Source organism: Molothrus aeneus, unplaced genomic scaffold (assembly GCF_037042795.1).
Source record: "Molothrus aeneus isolate 106 unplaced genomic scaffold, BPBGC_Maene_1.0 scaffold_30, whole genome shotgun sequence".
In the NCBI taxonomy this organism is placed as follows: domain Eukaryota; kingdom Metazoa; phylum Chordata; class Aves; order Passeriformes; family Icteridae; genus Molothrus; species Molothrus aeneus.
The window spans coordinates 1016047-1039271 of record NW_027098964.1 but is presented as its reverse complement, the minus strand read 5'-3'; the positions used below and the strand labels follow the sequence as shown (position 1 = coordinate 1039271).

At 48.8% G+C, this 23225-nt stretch overlaps 1 protein-coding gene and 1 pseudogene across 2 annotated transcripts; one reads left to right on the top strand and one right to left on the bottom strand.

Annotated features, from left to right (window-relative positions):
* Positions 1-1481: 1481 nt before the first annotated feature.
* LOC136570161 (zinc finger protein 345-like) lies at positions 1482-6991 on the bottom strand. Of its 2 annotated transcripts, none has more exons than XM_066570629.1 (4): positions 6884-6991; positions 5281-5396; positions 4440-4514; positions 1482-3455 (listed from the first exon to the last, which is right to left on the bottom strand). In XM_066570629.1, exons 2-4 carry the CDS (start codon positions 5312-5314, stop codon positions 1495-1497), a joined length of 2070 nt encoding a protein of 689 aa, XP_066426726.1. In that variant the 5' UTR covers positions 5315-5396; positions 6884-6991; the 3' UTR covers positions 1482-1494. The 2 variants fall into 2 exon arrangements, with proteins under 2 accessions (XP_066426726.1, XP_066426727.1); XM_066570630.1 differs by lacking the exon at positions 6884-6991 and adding an exon at positions 6208-6806.
* Positions 6992-7865: 874 nt separating this feature from the next.
* Positions 7866-23161, top strand: LOC136570326 (zinc finger protein 721-like; annotated as a pseudogene).
* Positions 23162-23225: the final 64 nt, after the last annotated feature.

Below are 23225 nucleotides of genomic sequence, written 5' to 3'. Positions count from 1 at the left end.
TTTCCAACATTTTTCCAACATTTTCCATAAATTCCCATCATTTCCCATAAATTTACATTTTTCATAAATTTCCATAAATTTGCATAAATTTCCATAAATTTCCATAAATTCCATAAATTTCCCCAATTTCCCCAACGTTGACTCTTGGCTTGACCAACCCCAGTTGGGCACTGGGAGCACTGGGAATGCTGGGAATTCCCCCTCCAGTCATTAATTAGCCAATTAATCATCCCCTAATTAATTAGAGATCGTTAATTAGCCATGGGAATTCAATGGGATCAAGTCAAGGTGGAGTCTTGGCTTGGCCAATCCCAGTTGGGCACTGGGAGCACTGGGAATGATGGGAACCATGGAATGATGGGAATTCCTCATGTCCCCACTTAATTAATGAATGAAATCGCCCCTAATTAATTAGAGATCGTTAATTAGCCATGGGAATTCAATGGGACCAAGGCAAGGTTGAGTCTTGGGTTGGCCAAGCCCAGTTGGGCACTGGGAGCACTGGGAATGATGGGAACCATGGAATGATGGGAATTCCCAATATTCGCACTTAATTAATGAATTAAATCATCCCTAATTAATTAGAGATCGTTAATTAGCCATGGGAATTCAATGGGACCCAGCCAAGGTGTAGTCTTGGGTTGGCCAATCCCAGTTGGGCACTGGGAGCACTGGGAATGATGGGAACCCACCAGAACCATGGAATGATGGGAATTCCCAATATTCGCACTTAATTAATGAATGAAATCATCCCTAATTAATTAGAGATCGTTAATTAGCCATGGGAATGAGTTGGGACCAAGCCAAGGTTGGGTGTTGGGTTGGCCAATCCCAGTTGGGCACTGGGAATGATGGGAACCATGGAATGATGGGAACTCCTCATGTCCCCACTTAATTAATGAATGAAATAATCTCTAATTAATTAGAGATCATTAATTAGCCATCGAATTTGAATGGGAATTCAATGGGACCCAGCCAAGGTGGAGTCTTGGGTTGGCCAGTCCCAGTTGGGCACTGGGAGCACTGGGAATGAGGGGAACCAACCGGAACCATGGAATGATGGGAATTCCCAATGTTCCCACTTAATTAATGAGTTAAATCACCCCTAATTAATTAGAGATCATTAATTAGCCATCGAATTTGAATGGGAATTCAATGGGATCAAGTCAAGGTGGAGTCTTGGCTTGGCCAATCCCAGTTGGGCACTGGGAGCACTGGGAATGACGGGAACCAACCGGAACCATGGAATGATGGGAACTCCCAATGTTCCCACCTAATTAACGGATGAATTCACCCCTAATTAATTACAAATCATTAATTAGCCATCGAATTTGAATGGGAATTCAATGGGACCAAGCCAATGCTGGGTCCTGGCTTGGCCAATCCCAGTTGGGCACTGGGAGCGCTGGGACCCCCCCAGCACCGTGAGCCTCCCCCATCTCCCCCCACCCCCATCCCTCTTTTAATGACCGACCCCTCATTAACCCCCTCCCTTTAATTACCCACCGGGAACCCCGGGAACGCCCGGCCCGGCAACGCCAGCGCCCAGGGCAGCTCCAGCGGCGCCGGCACGGCCGAGGAGCCCGGGAACGCCGGGAAGGAGGAGGAGGAAGAGGAAGAGGAGAAGTTGGAAGAAGACGAGAAGGACGAGGAAGACGAGAAGGACGAGGAGGACGAGGCGGCGGCGGCGGCGGCGGCTTTGCCGTGGGTGCGGCGGTGCCGGTTGAGGTGCGAGCTGCGGCTGAAGCGCTTCCCGCACTCGCCGCACCCGTAGGGCTTCTCGCCGGTGTGGACGCGCCGGTGGATGGTGAGCTCGGAGCGCTGGATGAAGCTCTTGCCGCACTCGGAGCACTGGAAGGGTTTCTCGCCCAGGTGGATCCGCTGGTGCTTGATGAGGTTGGAGGAGACGCTGAAGCGCTTCCCGCACTCGCGGCACTCGTAGGGTTTCTCGCCCGTGTGCATGCGCCGGTGCTTGGTCAGGTCGGATTTCTGGATGAAGCCCTTGGCGCAGTCCTGGCACTTGTAGGGTTTCTCGCCCAGGTGCGTGCGCCGGTGCTTGATCAGGTTGGAGCGGACGCCGAAGCTTTTGCCGCACTCGGGGCACTCGTAGGGTTTCTCGCCCGTGTGCGTCCGCCGGTGCTTGGCCAGCGCTGAGTTCTGCCCGAAGCTTTTGCCGCACTCGGGGCACTCCAAGCCCCTCTCGCCCGTTTGGGTGCCCTGATCCTTCAAACTCGACGCCGAATTCGCCCCCGGTCCGAAATCCGAACTTTTCCCCCCGCACTCCTCGCATTTCTCCTCCCCCGAAATCCGACTCCGCGGCTTTTCCGGCCTTTTCCCCGCTCTTTTCCCCTCGTTCCCGCCGCATTCCCGGCACGGCTCCCGGTGAACTTTCCGGTGCCGCTCCAAGTGGGAGCTTTGGGAGAAGCTCTTGCCGCAGCTGGCGCACCGGAACGGTTTCTCCCCCATGTGGATCCGCCGGTGCCGATCCAAGTGGGAGCTCCAGGAAAAGCTTTTCCCGCATTCCCGGCACTCGTAGGCTTTGCCGGCGCCGCCGCCGCCGTGACCGCGCCGATGCTGCGCCAGCGCCGCCGCCGCGCCGAACCCCTTCCCGCATTCCCCGCACTTGTGAGGTTTCTCCGCCGCTTCCCGGTGGCTTTTTGGGGCGTTTTTGGCGTTTTTAGGCATCCCCGGCTCCGCCGGTTCCGCCCCGCACTCCTCGCACCGCCCGCCCGATCCCGATCCCGCCGCGGCCGCCGCGTGGGTCCGGCGATGCCGATCCAAGTGGGAGCTCCAAGAAAAGCTCTTCCCGCACTCGGGGCACTCGTAGGGTTTCTCTCCGGTGTGGATGCGCCGGTGCCGCTCCAGGTGGGAATTCCAGTTGAACCCCTTGCCGCAGTCGCCGCATTTGTAGGGTTTCTCCTCCGCGTGAACCTTCTGGTGCTTCACCAAGCCCGAGCTCGCCGGGAAGCTCTTGCCGCACACCCCGCAGCGGCACGGCGCCGCGCCGGCGTGGACGCGCCGGTGCTGGATGAACGCCGAGCCCACGCTGAAGGATTTCCCGCAGTCGGGGCACCTGTAGGGGTCTTGGCCGCCGTGGCGCCGCCGGTGCGTCACCAAGCTCGAGCTCAGCCTGAAGCTCTTCCCGCACTCCGGGCATTTGTGGGATCGCTCGGCCCCGCGCCGGCGTTTCGGCAAAACCCCCAAAGCTTTGCCGCAGTCGTGGCACCGCAGCTGCCGCGCCTGGAGCTTCGGCCTCAGCTTCCCGCGCCGCTTTCCCGGCGATTTTTGGGGTTGGGGTTTTGGGGTTTCCGGAGGGATCGGGGGCGATTTGGGGTTCGGCGGCGCCGGCGCCGGTGCCGGCGGCGTTCCGGGCGTTTCGGGTCTTTCCGGAGCGTTGGGTGGAGGATCTTCGTCGTCGTCGTCGTCGTTGTCGCTCGGCGAGGCCGGGGCGGCGTCTGGAGAGAGGCGGGCAGAAAAGGTTTCGGGTTTTTGGGGAGTTTTTGGGGTTTTTGGGAGTTTGGGGTCTTGGAGAGGCCTTGGGGGTCTTTGGGGTTTTGGGGGTTTTTGAGTGGGTTTTGGTGTCTTGGGGGCGTTTTGGGGGTTTTTGGGGGATTTGGGGGTTTTGGGGGATTTGGGGCTTCTGGGGTCTTGGAGGAGTTTTTGGGACTCTTGGGGGTCTTTGGGATTTTGGGGGGTTTGGGGCTTTTTGGGGGTCTTTGGGTTTTTGGGGGGATTTGGAGGGTTTGGGGTCTTGGAGGAGTTTTTGGGACTCTTGGGGGTTTTGGGGTCTTGGAAGAGTTTTTGGGACTCTTGGGGGTCTTTGGGATTTTGGGGTCTTGGAGGAACTTTGGGGTTTTTGGGGGTTTTGGGGGGGATTTGGGGGTTTTGGGGGATTTGGGGATTTTGGGGTCTTGGAGGAGTTTTTGGGGCTCTTGGGGGTCTTTGGGATTTTGGGGGGATTTTGGTGTCTTTGGGGGTTTTGGGGCTTTTGGGGCTCTTGGGGGTGTTTTGGTTGGGTTGGCCAATTGGAAGAGCCCAACCCCTCTTTGGGTCGCGTTGGCCAATTGGAAGAGCCCAACCACGCTCTTGATTGGCTTGGCCAACCAAAGTCTTGGTTGGGTTGGCCAACTGGAAGAGCCCAAACCCATTCATGGCTGGATCGACCAATCAGAGCATCCAAACCCATTCATGGCTGGATCGACCAATCAGAGCATCCAAACCCATTCATGGCTGGATCGACCAATCAGAGCATCCAAACCCATTCATGGCTGGATCGACCAATCAGAGCATCCAAACCCATTCATGGCTGGATCGACCAATCAGAGCATCCAAACCCATTCATGGCTGGATCGACCAATCAGAGCATCCCAACCCTCTCTTGGTTGCGTTGGCCAACCGGAAGAGCCCAAGCCCTCGTTGGCCCCGCCCCGTTGACTCACCGGCGCCGAGGCCGCGTCTCCGGTGCGATTCGGCGAAGGCCGTGATCCGCGGCCAACTGATGGCGATCTCCTCGGCTTTTGGGGGGAAAAATGGGAATTTTGGGGAATTTTCAGAATTTTCAGAGTTTGTTTTCCCCTCCCGGCTTCGTTTTGGGCTGAAATCCCCAAATTTTGGGCAAATTTTGGGGTTTTTTTAAGGGGAAAAAGCGTTGCAGGGGAAACTGAGGCAGCCAAATTCCAGCTGGAATTTTGGGGGTTCCTAAAAATTTAAAGTTTTGGGATTTTGCCTCAAGAATTCCCTCAAAAAATCCCAAAATTCTGTCAAATCTGTGCCTTTGGGAGCTCAGAAATATTCCCCAAAATTCCCAAAATTTTGCCCCGGGGGCTCCCAAAAAAATTCCCAAAAATTCCCAATTTTGTTTCTTAGGGAATTCCCAAAATTCCCACCCCCAAAAATGTTTGGTGGTTTTTTGGTAAAATTCCGGAAAATGGAGGAAGATCCGGGCCAGAATTGGGGTTTTAATTCTGATTTTTTGATTAAAACAAATTAATTTTAATTTTGGGGTTATTAATTAAAGAATAACCCCAAATTTATTTAATGAAATAAAAGAATTAAAATAAAAAATAAATATAAATAAATAAATTATAAATAAATATAAATGAATAATTAAAATAATAAATAAAATAATTAAATTAAATAAATTTGGGGTCTTACCCAAGGAAAATCCCACAGGAATTTGAGTTTTAATTCTGATTTTTTAAATTAAACCCAATTAATTTCAATTTTGGGGGTCATTAATTAAAGAATTTTATGCTTAATTAAGGAAATTTGGGGTCTTACCCAAGGAAATGACGCTCTCGTAGCTCTCCTGCATCCCGGATTTTTTGGGAATTATTTTTGGGGGAAAAATCCCAAATTCCCGAAATTCCAACAGCTCCGGGTCAGATTTTGGGATCCTGGGGAGAAAAAAAAATAATTTTGGGGTTTTTAATGTTTTTTAGGGAATTTTGGGGGGGATTTAAAGGAATTTTTAAGGGAATTTTTAGGGGAATTTTTGGGGATTTTTAGGGAATTTTGGGGGGATTTTTAGGGCTCCTTTAGGGATTTTTTTTTAGGATTTTTTGGGGATTTTTTTTTTAGTTTTTAGGGGAATATTTGGAGATTTTTGGGGGGATTTTTTGGGATTTTTTAGGGCACGTTTGGGGAATTTTAAAGGAATTTTTGGGGAATTTTAAGGGAATTTTGGGGGGATTTTTTCTTAATTTTGGGGGGAATTTGGGGGGAGTTTTTAGGGGATTTTGGGGGAGTTTTTAGGGGATTTTTGGGGGGAATTTGTGGGAATTTTTAGGGATCTTTTTAGGGCATGTATGGGGAATTTTGGGGGAATTTTTTGGGGATTTTTTTCTTAATTTTTGGGGGGAATTTTGGGGGATTTTTGGAGAATTTTGGGGAATTTTGGGGGAGTTTTTAGGGGATTTTTTGGGGGAATTTGTGGGAATTTTTTGGGATTTTTTTAGGCATTTTTTGGGGATTTTTTAGGGGTTTTAAAGGGAATTTTTTGGGATTTTTTTCTTAATTTTGGGGGGAAATTAATAGGGGATTATTGGGGATTTTTTGGGAAATTGGGGGGGATTTTTTTCTTAATTTTGGGGTGAATTTTTGGGGATTTTTTGAGAATTTTGGGGGGAATTTTTAGGGAATTTTTGGGGTTTGGGGCTGGGGAAAAAAAGGAATTTTAGGGAATGGACCCCCCCCTTAAATTCCCACCTTAATTCCCAGCCAAATCCAGATTTTTTTTAAGTTTTGGGAAAGGTTTTTAAGAAAGATTTGGGGTTTTCATGGGGAAAAAAAACATGCAGGGAATGAAGGGGTTAAAAATGGGAATTTAAAAGGGGGGGGGCGCTGGAATTTCGGGAAATTTAAAATAAAAATGGGGAAAAAAAGGAGAAAAACGGGGGGGAAATGGGGGGGAGGAAATGGGATAAAAAGGGGGGAAAATGGGGAAAAAATCGGGATTAAAAAACGGGAAAAAAACGGGAAAAAAAACCTCGGGAAAACGGGGGGATAAAAACAAAGGAAAATAACGGGAGGAAAACCCTGAAAACCGCGGCAAAAAATGGGGAAAAACGGGGGAAAAACGGGAAAAAAAAGAAGAAAAATGGAGGAGGGGCTCGGCCGGGATGCGAGGAGGGAGAAAAATGAGAATAAAAAGAGCCAAAAAAAGCGGAATTTTGGGGTTAAAAAACCGGATTTGGAGTGGAAAATATCGGGGATGGAAGGGTTAAAACGCGAGGGAATGAAATCTCGATTTTTTAAATTTAATTTTTAATTATTTTTGGGGGTTTTTTTTCTGATTATTCCCGGTCTCTGGGCGCGGTCGGGGATAAATTGAATTTTTTTTTGGGTTAAAATAAAGCGGATTTTTGAGGGGGGGTTTATTTACCTGGATGCCGCTGGAAAAGCTGGAAGAGGTCGAGAGGGTAGGGAAAAAAATAAAATAAAAAAATTGGGATTTTTAAGGGTTGGGAAAAAATTAAAAAAAAATATAAAAAAATAAAAAATGAAATTAAAAAATAAATAAAAAATTGGGGGGAAAAAAAAAAAAAAAAAGGGGGAGGGGTTGGTGTTGCACGTCGGCTCCGAGAGCGCTGAACACACAGGAAGGGGTTGGGCTGGCAAAAAAAAAAAAAAAAAGGTGAAAAAAATGAAATAAAAAACAGCCCAAAAAAAAAGAGAAAAATCCGGGATATCGGTAAAAAAAACCCCAAAAAAAAAGGGGGGGAAAAAACAGGAAAAAGCGAAGGTGGGAGGGGAAAAATCGGGGGAAAAAAGGGGAAAAATGGGCGAAAAAATGAGATTTTTGGGGGGTGGGGGAGGGGAGGAATTCCCGGATTTTGGGGGTTTTTGGGAAGGGGGTGGGGGAGGGGAAAAGCGGCGGCTTTGTCCCGGTGGGGTGGGGGAGGGGAGGGGATTTTTTGGGGGGGAAATTGGGGATTTGGGGGCGCGGATTTGGGGGGAAAATTGGGGGGTTTGGGGTCGTTGATGCGGGGGGGAAATGAGGATTTTTGGGGTCTTTAATTAATGAAAAAATGAGGATTTTGGGGGTTTAATTGAGGGGAAAAATGGGGATTTTGGGGGCTTTCATTAATGGGAAAATTGGGGATTTTGGGGTCGTTAATGCGTGGGGGAAATGAGGATTTTGGGGGTCTTTAATTAAGGGAAAATTCGGATTTTTGGGGGCTTTAATTAATTAAAAAATGAGGATTTTGGGGGTTTAATTGAGGGGAAAAATGGGGATTTTGGGGGCTTTAATTAAGGGGAAAATTGGGGATTTTTTGGGCTTTAATTAATGGAAAAATTGGGGATTTTGGGGCGTGGATTTGGGGGGAAAATTGGGGGGTTTGGGGTCGTTGATGCGGGGGGGAAATGAGGATTTTTGGGGTCTTCAATTAAGGGAAAATTCGGATTTTTGGGGGCTTTAATTAATTAAAAAATGAGGATTTTGGGGGTTTAATTGAGGGGAAAAATGGGGATTTTGGGGTCTTTAATTAATGGGAAAATTGGGGATTTTGGGGCGTGGATTTGGGGGAAAAATGGGGATTTTTGGGGCTTTAATTAAGGGGAAAATTGGGGATTTTTTGGGCTTTAATTAATGGAAAAATTGGGGATTTTGGGGCGTGGATTTGGGGGAAAATTGGGGGGTTTGGGGTCGTTGATGCGGGGGGGAAATGAGGATTTTTGGGGTCTTCAATTAAGGGAAAATTCGGATTTTTGGGGGCTTTAATTAATTAAAAAATGAGGATTTTGGGGGTTTAATTGAGGGGAAAAATGGGGATTTTGGGGTCTTTAATTAATGGAAAAATTGGGGATTTTGGGGCGTGGATTTGGGGGGAAAATGGGATTTTTGGGGTCTTTGTTAAGGGAAAAACTGGGATATTTTGGCCTTTAATTAATGGAAAATTGGGATTTTGGGGGTCTTTTATTAAGGGCAAAATGAGGATTTTTTGGATCTTTAATTAAGGGGAAAATGGGGATTTTGGGGGGTCTTTAATTAAGGGAAACTGAGGATTTTTGGATCTTTAATTAAGGGAAAGATTGGGATTTTGGGGGGTTTTTAATTAATGGAGATATTGGGATTTTTGGGGCTTTAATTAAGGCGAAAAATGGGGATTTTTGGTTGATTTATTAAAGGGGAAATTGGGATTTTTTGGTCTTTAATTAATGGAAAAATTGGGGATTTTGGGGCGGGGATTTGGGGGAAAATTGGGGATTTTGGGGTCGTTAATGCGTGGGGGAAAATGGGGATTTTGGGGTCTTTAATTAAGGGGAAATTGGGGATTTTTTGGTCGATTTATTAAGGGGAAAATGGGGATTTTTGGGGCTTTAATTAAGGCGAAAAATGGGGATTTTTGGTTGATTTATTAAGGGGGAAATTGGGATTTTTTGGGCTTTAATTAATGGAAAAATTGGGGATTTTTGGGGCCTGGATTTGGGGGAAAATTCGGGGTTTTGGGGTCGTTAATGTGTGGGGGAAATGAGGATTTTTGGGGGTTTAATTAAGGGGAAAAATGGGGATTTTTTGGTCTTTAATTAATGGAAAAAATCGGGATTTTTGGGGCGTGGATTTGGGGGATTTGGGGGGTTTTTATTAAGGGAAAAATTGGGATTTTTGGAGTCTAATTAAGGGAAAAATTGGGGATTTTGAGGTCTTTAATTAAGGGGAAAATTGGGATTTTGGGGGGTTTTTAATTAATGGAAATTTGGGATTATTTTGGTCTTTAATTAAGGGAATAATGAGGATTTTTGGTTGATTTATTAAGGGGAAAAATTGGGATTTTTGGGGTCTTAAATTAAGTGAAAATTAGGGGTTTTTAATAGTTTTATTAAGGGGAAAATGGGGATTTTTGGGGCTTTAATTAAGGCGAAAAATGGGGATTTTTGGTTGATTTATTAAGGGGGAAATTGGGATTTTTTGGGCTTTAATTAATGGAAAAATTGGGGATTTTTGGGGCCTGGATTTGGGGGAAAATTGGGGATTTTGGAGTCGTTAATGCGTGGGGGAAATGAGGATTTTTGGGGGGTTTAATTAAGGGGAAAATGAGGATTTTTGGGTCTTTAATTAAGGAGAAAATCGAGATTTTGGAGTTTTTAATAAGGGGAAAAATTGGGATTTTTTTGGTTCTTTATTAATGAAAAAAATGGGGATTTTGGGGCCTCTAATTAATGGAAAAATTGGGATTTTTTTGTCTTTAATTACTGGAAAAAAAGTGAATTTTTTGATCTTTAATTAATGGAAAAATGGGGATTTTTGTGGCCTTTAATTAATGAAAAATTTGGGCTTTTGGGTCGTTAATTAATGGAAAATTTGGGGATTTGGGGTTTTAATTCCTGGGATTTTTTGGGGGCTGGGATTTTTTAGTAACTGAATTTTATTTTATTTTATTTTATTTTATTTTATTTTATTTTATTTTATTTTATTTTATTTTATTTTATTTTATTATTTTATTTTATTTTATTTTATTTTATTTTATTTTATTTTATTTTATTTTATTTTTTTGGGATTTTCCAGGATCCCCGACCGGGCCATGGATCCATGGGGGGAGGAAGAGGAAGAGGAGGAGGAGGAGGAGCCGGAGGTGATTTTTGGGGATGAAGGGGAGGAAGATCCCTTCGAGCCCAATGGGATCCGGGGTAAGTTTGGGAAGGGGGAAAATCCCATAAAAAATCCCAAAAATCCCATAAAAATCCCAAAAATCCCATTAAAAAATCCCATAAATCCCGTTTAAAAAATCCCATAAATTCTATCCAAAAAATCCCTTAAATTCTACCAAAAAATCCCTAAAATCCCATTAAAAATCCCAATAAAAATTCCCAAAGTCCCATAAAATAAACCCCACAAATCCCATAAATAAACCCCAAAAATCCCAATTAAAAATCCCATAAATCCTATTAAAAATCCCAAAAATCCCATTGAAAAATCCCAAAAATCCCATTGAAAAATCCCGTTAAAAATCCCAATAAAAATTCCCAAAGTCCTATAAAATAAACCCACAAATCCCATTTAAAAAATCCCCAAAATCCCATAAAATAAACCCCAAAAATCCCATTTAAAAACCCCATAAATCCCATTTAAAAAATCCCATAAATCCCATTGAAAAATCCCATTAAAAATTCCCAAAGTCCCATAAATAAATCCCATAAATCCCATTAAAAAATCCCATAAATCCCATTTAAAAACCCCATAAATCCCATTGAAAAATCCCATAAATCCCATTGAAAAATCCCATTAAAAAATCCCATTAAAAATCCGAACAAAAATTTCCAAATTCCCATAAATAAATCCCATAAATCCCATTTAAAAAATCCCAAAAAATCCCATAAAATAAACCCCAAAAATCCCATTTAAAAATCCCATAAATCCCATTTAAAATCCCAAAAATCCCATTGAAAAATCCAGTTAAAAATCCCAACAAAAATTTCCAAATTCCCATAAATAAATCCCACAAATCCCATTTAAAAAATCCCAAAAAATCCCATAAAATAAACCCCAAAAATCCCATTTAAAAATCCCATAAATCCCATTGAAAAATCCCATTAAAAATCCCAATAAAAATTCCCAAAGTCCCATAAATAAATCCCACAAATCCCATTTAAAAAATCCAAAAAAATCCCATAAAATAAACCCCAAAAATCCCATTTAAAAATCCCATAAATCCCATAAAATAAAAGGTGGAAAATTCCCATTAAAATGGGGGAAATTCCACAAAAAAAGGAGGAAAATTTGTGTAAAAAATGGGGACAAATCCCATTAAAATGGGGAAAACTCCACAAAAAATTGGGACAAATCCCATTAAAAAATGGGGGAAATTCTGCAAAAAATGGGGGAAATATCCATTAAAACAGGGGAAAATGCCACAAAAAAGGGGAAAAATTCGCCTAAAAAATGGGGGAAAATTCTAAAAAAAACGGGAAAAAATCGCGTAAAAAATGGGGAAAAATCCCATTAAAATGGGGAAAATTCCACAAAAAATTGGGGAAAATTCCCATTAAAACAGGGGAAAACTCCACAATAAAAGGGGGAAAATTCCCATTAAAATGGGGAAAAATTCTAAAAAAAATGGCGACAAATCCCATTAAAATGGGGAAATTCCACAAAAAAGGGGGAAAATTCACATAAAAAATGGGGAAAAATTAAAAAAAAATGGGGGAAAATTCTAAAAAAAATGGGGAAAAATCCCATTAAAATGGGGAAAATTCACACCAAAAATTGCGAAAATTCACATAAAAATGGGAACAAATCCCATTAAAATGGGGGAAATTCCACAAAACACTGAGAAAATTCACATCAAAAAATTGGGAAAATTCACAGTAAAAATGGGAAAAATTCCACAAAAAATGGGGAGAAATCCCATTAAAATGGGGGGAAATTCCACAATAAAAGGGGAAAATTCCCATTAAAATGGGGAAAAATTCTAAAAAAAAAAAAGGGAAAAATTCTAAAAAAAATGAGGAAAATCCCATTAAAACAGGGGGAAATTCTAAAAAAAATGGGGAAAAATTCTAAAAAAAATGGGGAAAATCCCATTAAAACAGGGGGAAATTCCACAAAAAATGGGGAAAAATTCTAAAAAAAATGGGGAGAAATCCCATTAAAATGGGGGGAAATTCCACAATAAAAGGGGAAAATTCCCATTAAAATGGGGAAAAATTCTAAAAAAGAATGGGGAAAAATTCTAAAAAAAATGGGGAAAATCCCATTAAAACAGGGGGAAATTCCACAAAAAATGGGGAAAAAATCTAAAAAAAAATGGGGAAAAATTCTAAAAAAAAATGGGGAAAAATTCTAAAAAAAAATGGGGGAAAATCCCATTAAAACAGGGCGAAATTCCACAAAAAATGGGGGAAAAATCTAAAAAAAAGGGGAAAAATTCTAAAAAAAATGGGGAAAATCCCATTAAAACAGGGGGAAATTCCACAAAAAATGGGCAAAAATTCTAAAAAAAATGGGGAAAAATCCCATTAAAACGGGGAAAATTCACACCAAAACTTGGGAAAATTCACAGCAAAAACGGGAAAAATTCCACAAAAAATTGGGAAGAAAATTCCCACAAAACCCAGGAAATCACCCCAAAATTCCCATTTGTTTTTTTTTTTTCCCCCACCCCAGGAACCCCCGGCTCCGAGCCGAGCGCTGCGGCCGTCGTGGAGTTGGAGCCCGGCTTCCCCAGCCCCGACCTCTCGGAGCGCGAAACTTTCCGCTGGACCGTGGTGCAACAAATCGACCCCGGCGCCTCCGCGGCGGCGGCGTCGTCGTCGAAAAACCGCCCGAGAAACCCCAAATCCCCCAATTTCTCCAACTTCAAGAGCATCATCGTCCTCCAGAAGAGCTACGAGTGCTCGGAGTGCGGGAAGAGCTTCAGCTGCAGCTCCCATTTCTCCAAACATCGCCGGACGCACACGGGGGAAAAACCCTTCCGGTGTCTCCATTGCGGGAAGAGCTTCAACGTCTCCTCCAACCTTTACCGGCACCAGCGCGGCCACGGCGGCGGCGGCGAAGCGGCGCCGGCAAAGCCTCGGGGTTTTCCTTACAAGTGCGAGGAGTGCGGGAAGAGTTTCCGGCGGAACAAGGAGCTGGCCACGCACCGGCGGCTGCACACGGGGAATTTGCCCTTCCAGTGCGGCGACTGCGGCAAGAGCTTCTCGTGGAGCTCCCACTGGCTGCGGCACCAGCGCATCCACACCGGCGAGAAGCCCTACGAGTGCCAGGAGTGCGGCAAGAGCTTCTCCAGGAGCTCCCACCTCTACCGGCACCAGCGCGGCCACGCCGGCGGCCGCTCCTACATCTGCACCTACTGCGGCCGCAGCTTCGGCAGCATCCTCCACTTCGAGCGCCACCAGGGCACCCACACCGGCGTCCGGCCCTACAAGTGCTCCCTGTGCCGCAAGAGCTTCGGCGACGCGCCCGCCCTGGTGAAGCACCAGCGGCTCCACCTGGGCGAGGGCCCCTTCCGCTGCGAGGATTGCGGCAAGAGCTTCGGCGCCCGCCCGCAGTACGCGCGGCACCGGCGGAGTTTCCACGGCGCTGGCGCCGGTGCTGGCGGCACCGCGGAGAAGCCGTACCGGTGCGGGGATTGCGGGAAGAGCTTCTCCTGGAGCTCGCACTGGGAGAGGCACCAGCGGATCCACACCGGCGAGAAACCCTACGAGTGCGCCGAGTGCGGGAAGAGCTTCGGGAGGACCTCGCACCTCTACCGGCACCAGCGCACGCACGCCGGCGGCCGCCCCCACGTGTGCGGCGAGTGCGGCAAGAGCTTCAATTCCACCCTCCACTTCCAGAAGCACCAGAGGGCGCACGGGGCCGGGAAAAGCTGCGGGGAGAGCGGGAAGACGTTCCCGGAGCCGCCGGCGGCGTTGGCCGAGCACCAGCGGGTCCGTGAGAGTTCCCAAAAAACCTGCTCGGAGCGCGGGAAATCCTTCCCGGAGCCGCCGGCGGCGTTGGCCGAGCACCAGCGGGTCCGCGGGGAGACGCAGGAAAGTGGGAGATCCTTGGTCGGTCCGGCGGCGGCGGCCAAACATCGAGGGGTTCGTGAGGAATCCCAGAAAGTTGGGAAATGCTTGGTGGAATCCCAAGAAATTGGGAAATCCTTGGTGGAATCCCAAGAAATTGGGAAATCCTTGGTGGAATCCCAAGAAATTGGGAAATCCGTGGTGGAATCCCAAAAATCCTGCTCAGAATGTGGGAAAACCTTTGGAGATCCCTCAACGTTGGCCAAACATCGACGGATCCATGAGGAATCCCAGAAAGTTGGGAAATGCTTGGTGGAATCCCAAGAAATTGGGAAATCCTTGGATGAATCCCAAGAAATTTGCCCCAAATGCGGGAAAACCTTTGGAGATCCCTCAACGTTGGCCAAACATCGACGGCTCCACGATTCCGACCGGAATTCCGGGATCGGATCCCGACTCCGGAATCCCGGAGAGGAGGAAAAGCCGGAAGGGTGAAAATTTGAAAAAAAAAAAAAAATTTTGGGAATTTTTTCCGGCGTTTTCCCGGCCGTAGTTTCGGGTAGGGTAGAGTAGGAAAAAGTAGGGGTAGAAATGATAAAAAAAAAAAGAAAAATTTTGGAATTTTTTTGGTTTTTCCGTAAGTTTTCCCAGGAAAAATAAAAAAAAAAAAAATCGGTTGGAGGAAATCCCGGAATTTTGGGTGGTTTTGGGAATTTTTGGAGGTTTTGAAGAAAATTTTGGGAATTTTGGGCCGTTCCGTAATTTATTGTATTTATTCAGCCGGAAAATCCCGGGAAGTTTTGGGAAGGAAATCCCAAAATTGGTTAAAAAAAGAGGATTTGATCCCAAAAATCTTCTTGGATTGGGGTGGGGGAAAAAAAAAAAAAGGGAATTTTTTCCCCGGGGTTTTTTTGGGATTTTTTTGGAATTTTCTTCTTTGTTTGTAATGTGAATAAAAAATAGATTTAGTGAGGAATTCCTGGAATTTTGTCTTGGGGATGGAATGGGGGAAAAGTGGGAATAATCCTTGGGAATTTTGGGGAATTTTTGGGGGGATTTTGGGGCAAATCTTTGGGAATTTTTGGGCAAATCTTTGGGAATTATTGGGGATTTTTTGGGCTTTTTTTTTGGCATTTTTTGGGAATCCCTTGGGAATTTTTGGGTGCAGATCTTTGGGAATTCTTTGGGTATTTGGGGGAATTTTGGGGGCAAATCTTTGGGAATTATTTGGGATTTTTTGGAGAATTTTTGGGGCATTTTTTGGGAATCCCTTGGGATTTTTTTGGGACAAATCTTGGGGAATTATTTGGGCTTTTTTTTTGGCATTTTTTGGGAATCCCTTGGGAATTTTTGGGGGCAAAACTTTGGGCATTCTTTGGATATTTGGGGAATTTTGTGGCTTTTTTTTGGCATTTTTTGGGCATTTTCGGGGGCAAATCCTTGGGAATTTTGGGGCACATCTTTGGGAATTATTTGGGAATTTTTGGGGTGCAAATCCTTGGGAATTCTTTGGGTGTTTGGGAATTTTCTGGGCGACTCTTTGGGGGAAGTGTTTGGAGGAGGAGGAGGGGGAGGAAGAGGAGGGAGAGGAGGAAAAGGGGGGGGAGAGGGAGGAGGAGAAGAAAGGGTGGGGGAGGAGGAAGAGGAGGAGGAGGGGAGGAAGAAGAGGAGGGGGGGGAGAGGAAGAGGAGGAGGAAGAAGAGGAGGAGAAATAAGGGAGGAAGAAGAGGGAGAGGAGGAAAGGGGGGAGAGGAGGAGGAAGAGCGGGAGGGGGAGAGGGAGGAGGGAGGAGGAGGAGGAGGGAAAGGGGAGGAGGAAGAGGAGGAGGAGGAGGGAAAGGGGAGGAGGAAGAGGAGGAGGAGGGAAAGGGGAGGAGGAGGAGGGAAGGGGGAGGAGGAAGAGGAGGAGGAGGAGGGAAAGGGGAGGAGGAAGAGGAGGAGGAGGAGGAGGGAAGGGGGAGGAGGAAGAGGAGGAGGAGGAGGAGGGAAGGGGGAGGAGGAAGAGGAGGAGGAGGAGGAGGGAAGGGGGAGAGGGAGGAGGCGGCGGCTCCTCTGTATCCGGGTCACGCCGGGAGCCGCCTCCAGCGGGACCGGGACTGGGAGCGGGAACGGAGCGGGAACGGGTCCGGAGCGGGATCGGGAACGGGAACGGGAACGGGAACAGGAACGGGTCGGGAGCGGGAGCGGGAACGGGAACGGGAACGGAGCGGGAACGGGAACGGGTCGGGAACAGGAGCGGGAACGGGTCCGGAGCGGGATCGGGAACGGGACCGGGTCGGGAACGGGAACGGGAACGGGAACGGGAACGGGAACGGGAACGGGAACGGGAGCGGGAACGGGTCGGGATCGGGAGCGGGAACGGGACCGGGTCGGGAGCGGGAGCGGGAACGGGAACGGGTCGGGAGCGGGAGCGGGACCGGGTCCGGAGCGGGACCGGAATCGGAGCGGGATTAGAAGCGGGTCCGGAGCGGGATCGGGAGGGGGTCGGGACCGGGATTTAGAACCGGGCTGGGATCGGGAATGGGACCGGGGCTGGGAGCAGGAACGGGTCCGGATCGGGACTAGAACCGGGTCCGGATCGGGACTAGAACCGGGTTGGGATCGGGACTGGAATCGGAGCGGGATTCGAACGGGATCGGGACCGGGTCGGGACCGAGACTGGGAGTGGGATCGGAGCGGGACCGGGATCGGGTCGGGATCGGATCGGGACTGGAACCGGCTCGGGATCGGGAACGGGATCGGGATTAGAACCCGGCCGGGGTCGGGATTGGGTCGGGATCAGGACTAGAACTGGGTCGGGAGCTCGACTGGGATCAGGTCAGGATCGGGAGCAGGAACAGGACCGGGACTGGATCGGGTTGGAATTGGGATTAGAACTGGGATCGGGATTGGGATTGAGATCGGGAGCGGGATCGGGACCGGGAGCGGGATCAGGATTTGAACCGGGTCAGGACCAGAAGCTGGAATGGGAGCAGGATCGGGTTGGGATCGGGTTGGGATCGGGTTGGGATCGGGTTGGGATCGGGTTGGGATCGGGTCCACAATCAGGTCCAGACGGGGATTGGGAGTGGGATCGGGTCCAGTTTGGGATCGGGATCGGGATTCGAACCAGGTCAGGATTGGGACTGGGGGAGCAGGACCAGGATCGGGATCGGGATCGGTTTTGGGATCACGATCAGGAACGGGATCAGAACCAGGTCGGGACTGGGATTGGGTCCGGGATCGGGTCAGGATCGGGGTCAGGTGGGGATCAGGTCCGGTTTGGGATTGGGATCGGGATTGAACCGGGTCGGGATCAGTTTTGGGATCGGTTTTAGGATCGGGATCAGTTTTGGGATCGGTTTTAGGATCGGGATTAGAACCGGGTCGGGATCAGTTTTGGGATCGGTTTTAGGATCGGGATCAGTTTTGGGATCAGTTTTGGGATGGGGATTAGAACCGGGTCAGGATCGGTTTTGGGATCGGTTTTGGGATCGGTTTTGGGATCGGGATTAGAACCGGGTCAGGATCAGTTTTGGGATCGGTTTTAGGATCGGGATCAGTTTTGGGATCAGTTTTGGGATCGGGATTAGAACCGGGTCAGGATCAGTTTTGGGATCGGTTTTAGGATCGGGATCAGCGCAGGGAGAGCCCAAAACCCGGAGGGACCCCACGCTGATCCCCCCTCCCCCAGCAGGTACCAAATTCCCCCCACGTTTTCCTGAAATCATCCCAAAATTACCCCCAAACTCCCCCTAAATCCACCCCAAAATTCCGCCCAAATCATCCCGAAATCACCCCAAAAATCCCCCCAAAAATTATCCTAAAATTATCCCAAAATTCCCCCTAAATCACCCCCAAATTCCCCCCAAATGATCCCAGAATTATCACAAAATTGCCCCTAAAATTCCAAATCCAAATCCACCCCAAAATCCCCCAAAACCACCCCAAAATCCTCTCAAAATTTCCCCCAAAATAATCCCAAAATCACCCCCAATCGATCCCAAAATCCCCCTCAGATCCACCCCCAAATAATCCCAAAATTATCCCAAAATTCCTCCTGAAATTTGCCCAAAATGCCCCCAAATCCACCTGAAAATTCCCCCAAAATCACCCCTAAATCCATTCCAAAATTTTCCCCCAAAATTCACCCAAATCATCCCAAAATTATCCCAAAATTTTGCCCCAAAATCCCCCCAAAATTCCCCCAAATTTTTCCCCAAATCCCCCCAAAATTATCCCAACATTTTGACCAAAATTCCCTCAAAACCCCCGAAAATTGTCCCAAAATTTCCCCCAAATCCACCCAAAAATTCCCCCCCAAAAAACCCCAAAATTTTTGGGATCCTGACCGGGATTTTTGTGATTTTTGGGACATTTCAGGCTCGGATTTGGGATTTTGGGGTGAAGATGCAGGAGAATTACGAGAACGTCATTTCCTTGGGTAAGAGCATCCCAAAATTTGGGAATTTTGGGAATTTTTGGGGAATTTTTGGGGTGTTCCCAGTGGCGAATTTTGGGGGGAAAAGGGAATTTTTTTGGGGGGGAATTTTGGGATATTTTTCGGGAATTATTTTTAATTTTAATTTTAATATTTTAAAATATAAATATTTTAAATTTCATTTGAATAATTTAATTTTAATATTTGAAACTTTTAAATAATTTAAATTTACTTAATATTTTAATTATAATTATATTAATTTTATTTTTTAAATGTTTTTTAATATTTTAAATTATTTAAAAATATTTTACAACATTTTTGGGGGTGGGAATTTTGGGAATTCCCTAAGAAACAAAATTGGGAATTTTTAGGAATTTTTTGGGAGCCCCCGGGGCAAAATTTTGGGAATTTTGGGGAATATTTCTGAGCTCCCAAAGGCACAGATTTGACAGAATTTTGGGATTTTTTTGAGGGAATTCTTGAGGCAAAATCCCAAAACTTTAAATTTTTAGGAACCCCCAAAATTCCAGCTGGAATTTGGCTGCCTCAGTTTCCCCGCAATGCTTTTTCCCCTAAAAAAAAAAACCCCAAAATTTGCCCAAAATTTGGGGATTTCAGCCCAAAACGAAGCCGGGATGGGAAAACAAACTCTGAAAATTCTGAAAATTCCCCAAAATTCCCATTTTTCCCCCCAAAAGCCGAGGAGATCGCCATCAGTTGGCCGCGGATCACGGCCTTCGCCGAATCGCACCGGAGACGCGGCCTCGGCGCCGGTGAGTCAACGGGGCGGGGCCAACGAGGGCTTGGGCTCTTCCGGTTGGCCAACGCAACCAAGGGAGGGTTGGGATGCTCTGATTGGTCGATCCAGCCATGAATGGGTTTGGATGCTCTGATTGGTCGATCCAGCCATGAATGGGTTTGGATGCTCTGATTGGTCGATCCAGCCATGAATGGGTTTGGATGCTCTGATTGGTCGATCCAACCACGAACGGGGTTGGGCTCTTCCAGTTGGCCAACCCAACCGAGAGCGCGTTTAACCCAATTTAACCGAATCAAAATCTTTGGAACTTTCATGAATTCCGTCCGAAATTTGACCAAAACCTTTGGGATTTTCTGGAATTTGCCCCCCCCCCCCCCCCAATTTTATTTCTGGGATTTTCTTGGATTCCTCCCAAAATTGACCAAAATCCTTTGAATTTTCCGGGAATTTTCTGAAATTTTCTTTTTATTCACCCGAAGTTTTTCGGATTTTCAGGAATTTTCCTTTAATTTGCCCAAAATCTTTGGGATTTTCAGGAATTTCCCCCCAAAATCTTTGGGATTTTCAGGAATTTCCCCCCAAAAATCTTTGGAATTGTCAGGAATTTTCTTTGAATTCGACCAAAATCTTTGGGATTTTCTTGAATTCCCATCGAATTTCAAATCTTTGCAATTTCCAGGAACTTCCCTTAAATGCGACGAAAATCTTTGGGATTTTCAGGAATTACCTTAAAATTAGACCCAAAATTTTTGGGAATTTTGGGAATTCCCTCAAAATCCCCCCCCCCACAAATCTTTGGGATTTTCAGGAATTTTCCTCAAATTTGCCCAAAAACTTCAGAATTTTCAGGAAACATCCAGAAATTTTCCTTTCATTCGCCCAAAAAAACCTTTGGGATTTTCATGGATTTCTTCCAAAATCCGACCAAAAATTTCGGGAAATCCCTCCAAAATTCCCCCAAAACCTTTGGGATTTTCAGGAATTTTCCCTTTAATTTGCCCGAAACCTTTGGGATTTTCAGGAATTTTCCTTTAATTTGCCCGAAACCTTTGGGATTTTCAGGAATTTTCCTTTAATTTGCCCAAAACCTTTGGGATTTTCGGGAATTTTCCCAAAATCTTCATAATTTCCCACAATCACCCACAAATCTCAACTTTTTTCAACTTTTTTTTCCCCCCATTTTTTCCCCCATTTTCTCTCCCCCCGCAGCCGCCGAATCCGAGGGGGAGCAGCCCCGGCCCTCCCCGCCCCCGGCTCCGCCCCCTCCCGCGCGGGGAGGGGCGGGGCCGGAAGGGGCGGGGCCGGAAGGGGCGGGGCCGGAAGGGGCGGGGCCGGAGCTGCGGCGGCAGCTGGGGCTGATCCTGCAGACGGCCGGGAGGAGCCGGGTGGAGAAAATGCTGCGGGAGCTGGTGCGGGAGCAGGGCCTGGCCGGGAAACGCCGCAGCCGCCGCAGGGCGGCCAAGGACCACGGTGAGGACTGGGGGAGGTTTCCCCCCCAAAAAAAAAATTTAAAAAAAAATTGGGTTTTCCCAAAAAAAAAAAAGGAATTTTTTCCCACAAAAACGACGTTTTTTCCCCCCAAAAATGGGTTTTTCTCCAAAAAAAAATCCCCAAAAGTTCCCCCAGAAAAAAACACCACCAGGTATTTCCCAAAAAATATAGCCAAGGAAATGGGGTTTTCCCAAAAAAAATGGGTTTTTCCCAAGAAATTTAGAAATTTCCCCAAAAATGCTGCGGGAGCTGGTGCGGGAGCAGGGCCTGGCCGGGAAACGCCGCAGCCGCCGCAGGACGGCCAAGGACCACGGTGAGGACTGGGGGAGGTTTCCCCCCCAAAAAAAAAATTTAAAAAATTGGGTTTTCCCAAAAAAAACCCACGGTTTTTTTCCCCCAAAAATGGGTTTTTCTCCAAAAAAAAATCCCCAAAAGTTCCCCCAGAAAAAAACACCACCAGGTATTTCCCAAAAAATATAGCCAAGGAAATGGGGTTTTCCCAAAAACTTCCCAAATAAATGGGACACCCACCAAAAAAAAATCCCCGGAATTCCATGGAGGAATTTTTGGCTCCTTTTTTTAACGCTCAACGGCTCCGATGGCCAACAACGCCCAACCCAACCCAATGGGAGAGTTTGGCTTCAATCCCCTCCCGTCCCCGCGCAGGCCCCGAAGACGACGCCGCCGACGCCGCCGCGGCCGCTCCGAGCGCCCCAGACCCTCCTGAGCCCCACCCGGCGGCGCCGAGCGGCGCCGGGGCCTGCCCGGAATGCGGCGGAACCGCGGGCGAGCCCCGGGCGGGGCGGCGCTGCTGCCGGCACCGGGGGCGGGCGGAGAGGCCGCACCGCTGCGCCGACTGCGGCAAAGGCTTCAGCCGCGGCTCCAACCTGGCGCAGCACCGGCGCATCCACACCGGGGAGAGGCCGCACCGCTGCGGCGACTGCGGCAAGGGCTTCATCCAGCGCTCGGACCTGGCGCGGCACCGGCGCGTGCACACCGGCGAGCGGCCGTACGGCTGCGGCGACTGCGGGAAGCGCTTCAGCGTCAGCTCGCACCTGGACCGGCACCGCCGCGTCCACGCCGGGGGGCCCGGCCCGCCCGAGCAGCCGCGCGGCAAAGCCAAAAGCGAGGAGGCGGCGGCGGCGCCGGTGCCGGCGGAGCCGTTCCGGTGCCAGGATTGCGGGAAGAGCTTCGCCCAACGCTCGGCCCTGGCCAAGCACCGCAAAACGCACAGCGGGGAGAGGCCGCACCGCTGCGGCGACTGCGGCAAGAGCTTCAGCCGCGGCTCCAACCTGACCCAGCACCGGCGCATCCACACCGGCGAGCGCCCCTTCGCCTGCGGCGACTGCGGCAAGGGCTTCATCCAGCGCTCGGACCTGGAGCGGCACCAGCGCGTGCACACCGGCGAGCGGCCGTACGGCTGCGGCGAGTGCGGCAAGAGCTTCAGCGTCAGCTCGCACCTGGACCGGCACCGCAAGATCCACGCGGCGGAACGCGCCTCGTACCGCTGCCCCGAGCACCTGGCCGGGTTCCTGGCGGCGCACCGGCACGGGAGGCTCTTCCAGTGCGGGCAGTGCGGGCGGTGTTTCGGCCAGGGCGCGGCGTTGTTGAAGCACCAGCGGTCTCACGGTGCCGGTGCCGGCGGCGGCGGCGCCGGCGGTGCTGGAGGTTCGGCGTCGCCGAAATGTTTGGATTGCGGGAAAAGCCGGGGGTTGTGCCAGGATTGCGGCCGGCAGCCGGAATCGGCGTCAGCACCGGCACCGGCGGCGGAAAAGCCGTACAAGTGCCAGGAATGCGGGAAAAGCTTCGGGCAGCGCTCGGCGTTGGTGAAGCACCGGCGCATCCACACCGGCGAGAAACCCTACAAGTGCCAGGATTGCTCCAAGGGCTTCATCCAGAAATCCGACCTCACCATCCACCGGCGCATGCACACGGGCGAGAAACCCTACGAGTGCCGCGAGTGCGGGAAATGCTTCAGCGTCTCCTCCAACCTCCTGACCCACCAGAGGACGCACCTGGGCGAGAAACCCTTCCAGTGCTCCGAGTGCGGCAAGAGCTTCATCCAGCGCTCCGAGCTCACCATCCACCGGCGCGTCCACACCGGCGAGAAGCCCTACGGGTGCGGCGAGTGCGGGAAGCGCTTCAGCCGCAGCTCGCACCTCAACCGGCACCGCCGCACCCACGGCAAAGCCGCCGCCGCCGCCGCCGCCTCGTCCTCCTCGTCCTTCTCGTCCTCCTCGTCCTTCTCGTCTTCTTCCACCTTCTCCTCTTCCTCTTCCTCCTCCTCCTTCCCGGCGTTCCCGGGCTCCTCGGCCGTGCCGGCGCCGCTGGAGCTGCCCTGGGCGCTGGCGTTGCCGGGCCGGGCGTTCCCGGGGTTTCCGGTGGGTAATTAAAGGGAGGGGGTTAATGAGGGGTCGGTCATTAAAAGAGGGATGGGGGTGGGGGGAGATGGGGGAGGCTCACGGTGCTGGGGGGGTCCCAGCGCTCCCAGTGCCCAACTGGGATTGGCCAAGCCAGGACCCAGCATTGGCTTGGTCCCATTGAATTCCCATTCAAATTCGATGGCTAATTAATGATTTGTAATTAATTAGGGGTGAATTCATCCGTT